The sequence below is a fragment of the Grammomys surdaster genome, unplaced genomic scaffold (assembly GCF_004785775.1).
Source record: "Grammomys surdaster isolate TR1022 unplaced genomic scaffold, NIH_TR_1.0 958, whole genome shotgun sequence".
NCBI classification, from domain to species: Eukaryota; Metazoa; Chordata; class Mammalia; order Rodentia; family Muridae; genus Grammomys; species Grammomys surdaster.
The window spans coordinates 6,383,267-6,391,173 of NW_021605377.1; the positions used below are offsets into that span (position 1 = coordinate 6,383,267).

At 44.0% G+C, this 7,907-nt stretch overlaps 1 protein-coding gene across 1 annotated transcript in view; it reads right to left on the reverse strand.

The window, feature by feature from the left end:
- The window catches only part of Mrpl42 (mitochondrial ribosomal protein L42), a 20,219-nt gene extending 14,574 nt beyond the window's left edge, over positions 1 to 5,645 (reverse strand). Inside the window, exons 1-3 of the mRNA XM_028783100.1 lie at positions 5,602 to 5,645; positions 4,010 to 4,160; positions 264 to 327 (exon numbers count right to left, since the gene is read on the reverse strand). Of these exons, the coding sequence (XP_028638933.1) occupies positions 264 to 327; positions 4,010 to 4,076 (131 nt within the window). The 5' untranslated portion in view covers positions 4,077 to 4,160; positions 5,602 to 5,645. The remainder of the gene's footprint in view (positions 1 to 263; positions 328 to 4,009; positions 4,161 to 5,601) is intronic.
- Positions 5,646 to 7,907: the final 2,262 nt, after the last annotated feature.

Below are 7,907 nucleotides of genomic sequence, written 5' to 3' on the forward strand. Positions count from 1 at the left end.
AGATAAGCAGATATAAGCCCTAATATCAAACCATAAAAGCGAATTAACTTTTGCAAAAAGTTAAAGCCTGCTTGAGAAGGAAAAAAAACAAGTCTATGATAACAGATGTGAGCGTCCACTGCAACGCAATACTAATCCTTTTTACCTAAGATGTGTACAATCCAGAGAACACATACAGAGGACAAGTTTTAAAACAAAATTAAAGAACGAATAATCAGAAAAGCAGATCCGGCTAAGACAGCTATGTGAATTTTTATACGTACCAATTGTAGTCATCTGGAAGAGAAGAATACGTCGATTTGTGACAAGCACTAGATAAAGCTCCATCTGCAAAAATCCATAGGGTAAACCAGTTTAGTTCGCCTGTGCCCAGAGGTAAATCTAGCCATTAACCGGTACATCTCTGTTGCTTGCTGTTGGTTTACAGAGATGGGAAAAAGGAAAGAGGTCTAAAGCAAAGGGACGTGGTGGGGACAGGAGGCAAATGAAGGGAGGGATACTCCATGTCTTCTCTCATTCGGAAACCTAGACACATAGACATGTACAAATATGTGACACAAAAGCAAAGGGGTCGCCGGGCAGTGGTGGCGCATGCCTTTAATCTCAGCACTTGGGAGGCAGAGGCAGGCGGATTTCTGAGTTCGAGGCCAGCCTGGTCTACAGAGGGAGTTCCAGGACAGCCAGGGCTACACAGAGAAACCCTGTCTCGAAAAAACCAAAAAAAAAAAAGCAAAGGGGTCTGTCTGGGAGAGGAAAAATCCAGCCAAGGGGAGGAGAAGCAACGGAGTGAGTTACAAAGATAATGTAGGCACAAAGATGTTGGTGAAAATTGGGGGGTGGGGTGGGGGGTGGATATCTTTTGGGTTTTTTGTTTGGTTGGTTCAGAACTGTTTTGTTCAGTTTGGTTGGTTGGTTGGTTGGTTTTTCGATACAGGGTTTCTCTGTTTAGCCTTGACTGTCCTGGAACTAGCTCTGCAGACTAGGATAGCCTTAATCTCAGAGACCCACCAGCCCCTGCCTCCTGAGTGCTAGGATTAAAAGTGTGTTCCACACCATCTAATGAGGATCATAATATTCAATGCTGCCTAGAAGAATAACTCCAAGGAAAAAGCATTAGAGCATTTTTTTTGTTTTTGTTTTTCGAGACAGGGTTTCTCTGTGTAGCCCTGGCTGCCCTGGAACTCACCCTGTAGACCAGGCTGGCCTCAACCTCAGAAATCCACCTGCCTCTGCCTCCCAAGTCCTGGGATTAAAGGCGTGCGCCACCAGCGCCTGGCCGAGTATTTTATTATTTACTATTAGTCTTCTGTGACAGTCTCATCATGTTGTCTTGGTTGTCCTGAAGCTCATTATGTATATCAGACTAGCCTCGATCTCATGGAAATCCACCTGCCTCTGACTTATGCCAACACATCCATCCCACTACAGGGATTTTTGGATGTTGTTTTGAGACAGGGTCTCTCTACATAGGACTGGCTATTCTGGATCTCACTATATAGTCAAGAGATCCTCCTGCCTCCGCCTCCAGAGTACTGGAATTAAAGGTGCACCACCACACCCAGCTCATTACAGTAACTTTTTAAAAAAGATTTACTTATAGCCGGGCAGTGGTGGCACACGCCTTTAATCCCAGCACTTGGGAGGCAGAGACAGGTGGACTTCTGAGTTCCAGGCCAACCTGGTCTACAGAGTGAGTTCCAGGACAGCCTGGGCTATACAGAGAAACCCTGTCTCAAAAAAAAATAAAGGACATTGGATCTTACTAAAGATAGTTGTGAGCTACCACATGGTTGCTGAGAATTGAACTCAGGACCTCTGGAAGAGCAGTCAGTGCTCTTAACCACTGAGTTATCTTTCCAGTCCCTTTTTTGGTTTTTCAAAACAGGGTTTCTCTATGTAGCTTTGGCTGTCCTAGAACTTGCTATGTAGGCCAGGCTGGCTTCAAACTCACGAAATCTGTCTGCCTCTGCCTCTGCCTCAAGCCCTAGGAGTAAGGTGTGCACCACTACAGCCCAGCTTATGAAACTTTTAAAAGCATAGATAATCAAAAGTTAAATGTGTATGGCTCTTACTTTAGTTTATGGCTACAATCATTAGCAATATTCTACGCTCATGAATTAATTTTAGGCCAGGCATTGGTGGCACGAGCTTTTAATCCCAGCATTCAGAGGTAGGGGCAGGTGGGTCCTTGAGCTCAGGCCAGCCTGGTCTCCAGAGAAACTTCTAGGACAGCCAGGGCTACACAGAAAAACAGAATATGATGAACAAAATAAGGTTCAGAGCTTTACAAATGAGTAGGTAGGCAAGGGGTCAGGGGACAGAATTTTAAAAACGACACGTCTGTCTGTAGAATGGATTCTCTCATTCGATCATGTGGGCTCCAGAGATGGAACTCAGGGCATCAAGCTTGGTGCCAAGTTGAGAGAAAGATCCCTGCTACCTAGCCTCCTGTTTCCCTAAGAGAGCCCAGCCCCCCAGGGTGCTGAGAAGTCAGACCCAGTACAGCCAGTAGTCTCCACAGGAGTTAATGTGAAAACTACTTACCTGTCCCTCTTCACTGAAAAGATCTTTTTCTATCAGATTTCCCACTATGTTTATGCTGAGACCCTAGTACAAATTCGACATCCTCAGTCCCTGGTGCACACAGCAGGAGATTTAGAACTGTTTGGTTAACTGATAGGAGTGACAGGGATGGCCAGAATGTTCAGTAAACTGTTCCCAATTCAGTCATCCTAAGGTTCTGTGACTAACGTGACAAGGAGTCCCTTGTCTACACAGCTTCTATCACTCAAGGAAGACTTAATTTTGAAGGTTTATGTGAGAAAGGATGTTGTTAACATTAGTGCCAAAACAAAATCCACAATTTAAAGAGAAAGTACAAAGAGCATCAAGAAAAAGCCCTCCCAGATGAGGGAACAGTCAAAACTCACAGATGCAAGCGACATCAGCTATGGATGCTTACTTTTTCTAAAGCTTGTGAAGCCATTTGATCTCATAATTGACTTAGAACAAGGAAGGATGACAGAGAAGGTATGACTAGTCATGTGACAGAAGGCTTTCTATAAAAGTGGGATTTGGTAAACTCCAACAATGTTTTAAAAAGGAGTTTAGTGCAGGGCTGGTGAGATAGCTCAGTGGTTAAGAGCACTGACTGCTCTTCCAGAGGTCATGAGTTCAAATCCCAGCAACCACATGGTGGCTCACAACCATCTGCAATGATATCTGATGCCCTCTTGTGGGGTGTCTGAAGACAACTACAGTGTACTTACATATAATAAATAAATAAATAAATAAATAAATAGTTTAAAAATAAAAAAAGGAGTTTAGTGAGCAGAACAGGCTTGCCTTGCCTCAAATGACCCCAAGGTACCTATTTATTGCTTTGGGGAGGCAGGGTGTGAAAGCAGCTAGCTGTGACAAGCAGGATTTTCACATTCTGTTTATTTATGAGCCAATAGATGGACTATCAAGCACATATTATAGACTTTCAGGAAAAATGATCTTCAGAAAGGAAGCACATTTAGTGGCCAGATCCACAAGGGGAAACCTTCTAAATATTAACAATGATTTCTCTGGAAGATGGGGCTGTGGATTTCCTTTTTATTTCCAAATTTTTGAGAATTACTAAAAAAAAAAAAAAAAAAAAAAAAAAGTTAACAGGTGTAAAATGTAGTGAGCCTAAATGTTCTACATGAAGGGGAAACTCCTCTCTACCAGTTCACCTAAATCCTTCTTGTATTTTATTTTGTTTTTTGGTTTCTGGTTTTTCAAGACAGGGTTTCTCTCTGTAGCCTTAGCCGTCCTGGAACTCACTCTGTAGACCAGGCTGGTCTCGAACTCAGAAATCCGCCTGCCTCTGCCTCCCAAATGCCTTCATATGGGTGTATGAAGACAGCCACAGTGTACTTTGGGCAGGAGTAAGCAGAGCCAGAGTGAGCAGAGGGCCGAGAGAGAAGAGGAAGAAAGGGGGGGGGGGAGGAAGAAAAAGGAAAAAAAAAGTCTCACTTACTTTGGATTGGAAATAAATGCTTCCAGATAGTTCTGTTTGATATCACCCATTTTACTGCTGCCGCCATAATCCTTAGCAAGTGATTTGAAAAACGATATTGTGAAGAGAAACTGCCCCTAAAACCTGTGGCTAGGCACACAGATTTTCATTCCTGATTAAGAGAGAAAGAAAATCAGCTACAAAGGTGAAGTTAAACACTACATCAAGATATGAACCACTAGCTAGTACTAATGTCTTGAAAGCAAGGCTTTTAAACTCTGCTGTTCCAATTTAACAACAGGACAAAGTCACTGACATCAAAATATGAGAACCTGAGCAACTATGTCCACTATCATTTCTCTTAAGTGCAACTTTCTCAGGACTCTGTGGAGTCTGCCTCAGTTAGTGAGTGCTCCGAAAACACGCCATTACTTAGACAGTCATTCACACATAACACACACTGCAAACTCTTCCTCAAACGCTAATGAGTCTACATACTACCTCCCAAGTCCCACACAGAGACCCCTATCACTTACAGCAATACTGTTTCTGATGAAATGAAGTATTCAACATGACTTATCTTTGGTCCATGAAAAACTTAAGAGGAACCCATCGATGTTACCATCTTAGAGGTTTTAAACAAAGCACTTTCATCACCATCTCGTCCTACTGTCGCATAACATTTAAAGATACGGCAAACGTATTTGTTTCGAATCACGAAAATTTTAAAGGGACTTAATTCCAAAGACTTTGGAGTTGCTCACTTACAGACTGAAAGTCATTAACTAAACGGCCTTCCAGTTCTTCAGTGGTAAACTTCGAGAAGCAACCACAATTTTCATGAGATGTTATAAATAAACAGTATATAGTTACTGTGCCTTTACTCCCTATTGGTCTCAATGACTCTCAATAGGCATGAAAGGAGTTAGGACAGGTGCTCTCTTTATTTGCACGCTGATGCCTGACATCATAAGAGCGATGCAAACTCCGAGTCCATTCAGCAGGCTATTTATTTATGCCTTGCAACCCACTTTGCTTATACTCTGTGCTCTTTCAGACAGCTGATTAGGAACAGAAGGCTGAGAAAAGTCAAATGCTTTTTTATTTTAGTAGTTCACTGTTTAACTGTCGGCATGCATGGGAAGAAAACCCACGTCTTCTGATTACAAGTCTAAAATCAAAACGTTTGTGGAGGACATCCCTCTGCTCGATGCTAGCATACTCAGGGGAGGGTCAAACTCTATCACGCCAAAGACTTTCCAGGATGAGCCCCTTGCCACAGAATTCAGTTCCAAATCAAACACCACGGTGGGTCTGAAGTTTGAGGAACAGGAACACAGGGACTACCATCCATGAACCGATTTAAAGATCTGAACCAGGAGGAGTCTCAGGAGTCGCAAGGTCACCTAGGTGCAGGCTGAGGCTGCCGGCATACGGTGGTGTGCTACGGGGAGGGCGCAACCACGAGCCAGCCCTTCTGCTGGATGGAGCCTGGGGACACCGGCAGCCTCGCCCTGCGGCCAACGACAGACAGAAAAGCCCTCAATGCCTACGGACAAGCCTTCCCGGCCTGTCCCAGAGGAGAGGGCAGCAGAACCTCCACAGATACTCACCACGCGCTCGCCATCTTGCTTCAATCTGGGTCCTAAAGGAGCCGGCCTACGCTCTACAGGCCCGCGAGGCACTCTGGGAGTTGTAGTCTCTGCCCGGAAAGTAGCCCGGGTTGCAGAAAGAAGGCGGAGCAGGCAGCTGTGACCATGCTGCATTTGTTGTGGCCCCTTAGACTCAGGATTACCAAAGGTGTTCAGACAACAAAGTCGCCACTCTCCCGATTTTAGTAGCAGGTACTATTTAAAAATAACATCAAAACCAATGTTATATTGATATTCAGAGAATACTAACATTCTCTAAACATTATGAGCTCATTGGCACCAAATTCAGTTCCAAACCAAATAGATGAATTTCTTTTCCATGATGGATGAATTAAGTGTTCTCAGAGGAGACCAAATGCCAGAGAATTCAAATGAAGGGCCTAGGACTGAGATATTTGAAATGAAGATCTAAAGAAGACTTCTAAACCAATGGATTAGATGAAGGAGCTGAAAGAAAAATATTCTGGGCATGGCTTTGCCGACCAGCTTGAAGGCTAGGCAACATACAGGAGAGGAAAGACTGATAGAGCAGGTTGGAAGTTGTCTGGTAAGGGTGGGAAGGGATTCTATTCAGGAGTTGTTGATCTGGAGATTCACCTGAGACACACAAGCGGCGATATAATGAAGCAGGCTGGTAGAGAGATTTGTTTAGAGAGTAAAGGATGGGCTAGCTAGGAATATCAAGCCATAGGAATGAGAGTTGGGTATGTAGCTTGGTGCTAGAGCATGCCTAGGGCTCTGGGTTTGATCTCCAGCACCACAAAAACATATTAAATAAAACCTCGGGAACAGTGAGTTGGTGTGGGAAGAAGATGTGGCTAAAATGGAAGAAGGCTTCAAACAGGGCTATGGAAATCTAACACCTAGAGATCAAATGTAAGAGTCACCTAGCATGAAAAATGAGACAGTCCAATACATAATTGTTGGCATTCCTTCTAGATTCCGCCCAACAGTTACCTGGCAACAGCCAAGTAGGCTTGGCTTGCTATGAAAGGGACTGTTTGGCCTCCCTTTGCTCTCTCTGACCCCTTTCGCCCTCTCTTCCCTTCCCCCTCCACCCTCTCTCCATGTGTTCCTGGCCAGTTTCCTCTCCTCTCCTCTCCTCTCCTCTCCTCTCCCCTCCCCTCCCCTCCCCTCCCCTCCCCTCTTTTCCTCTTCTCTCCTCTCTTCCTCTCCTCTCTCCTCCCTTCTTCTCATCTCTCTTCTTTACTCTCTCTCTCTCCTTTCTCTGGGGCGACAGGGGGATGCCTCAGCATGAGCCCATGGACCCTTCCTACCTCACCAGCAAAGAGCTTACATTGGCACACATAAAAGTAGTTTGGCCTGCAATAGTGGCTCATGCTATTAGTCTCAACACTCAGGAAGAAGAGGCAGGTGGGTCTCAAGGGTTCAAGGGTAGTCTGGTCTACACAGAACATTTGAGAACAGCCAGGTGCTCTACGGAGAAACACTGTCTCAAATACATAAAACAAATGAAAAACTTAAAAAAGTAGTTTGAAACTCAAGTAATAAACCAGCAACATAGACAAAATCCCAGAACGTGGTAACTGCCTTGGAAATGATGGAAAAGTTACCCAGTGTGTGATGTCACAAGCCCTGAACGTCCTGCTGCAAATATTTGACAAGAGAGAGAAGTGTCAGGTGGGTGACACAAGACTGTGATCTCAGTACTTCGGAGCTAAAGCAGGAGGATTTCTGTGAGCTCAAGGCTAGTCTGGGCTCTACCTCTACAATTGTGTTGTATCTGCAATAACTATATTCTGCCCAAACAGATATTGCAAGGTTACTCTAACCTTCACATATCATTGATATAATTGTATTCCACGTGATCTTTTGCCTTTAACAATGTTGTTCCCCTGAGCTTCAGCACAAAGGGTCCTTATGAGGTCACCAGATAAAAATGAAGGACTCTAACTTGCATTGTGGTCAGTAACTTTCTCACCTACACTAGAACAGTACACTCGAAAACTGGGTCTGGTTGAAATATACATTTTCCCTTCCTTCTAAGTTTAATACAGGCCATGAGTTATATTTTACTATCCCTTCAGAGTTTGTATGACAAATCTACATTGTATTTGCACGTCTGTCCTTTCTTAAGAGCTTAGGAGCTGTCAAGGTGGTGCAAACCTTGAGTCCCAGCATTCAGGAGGCAGAGGCAGGTGGATATCTGCATTTGTGGTCAGCCTGCTCTACAGAGTGAGTTCCTTGACAGCTTCTGGTGTGTATAAAGACAGCTACACTGTACTCATAAAAAATAAATAAATCTT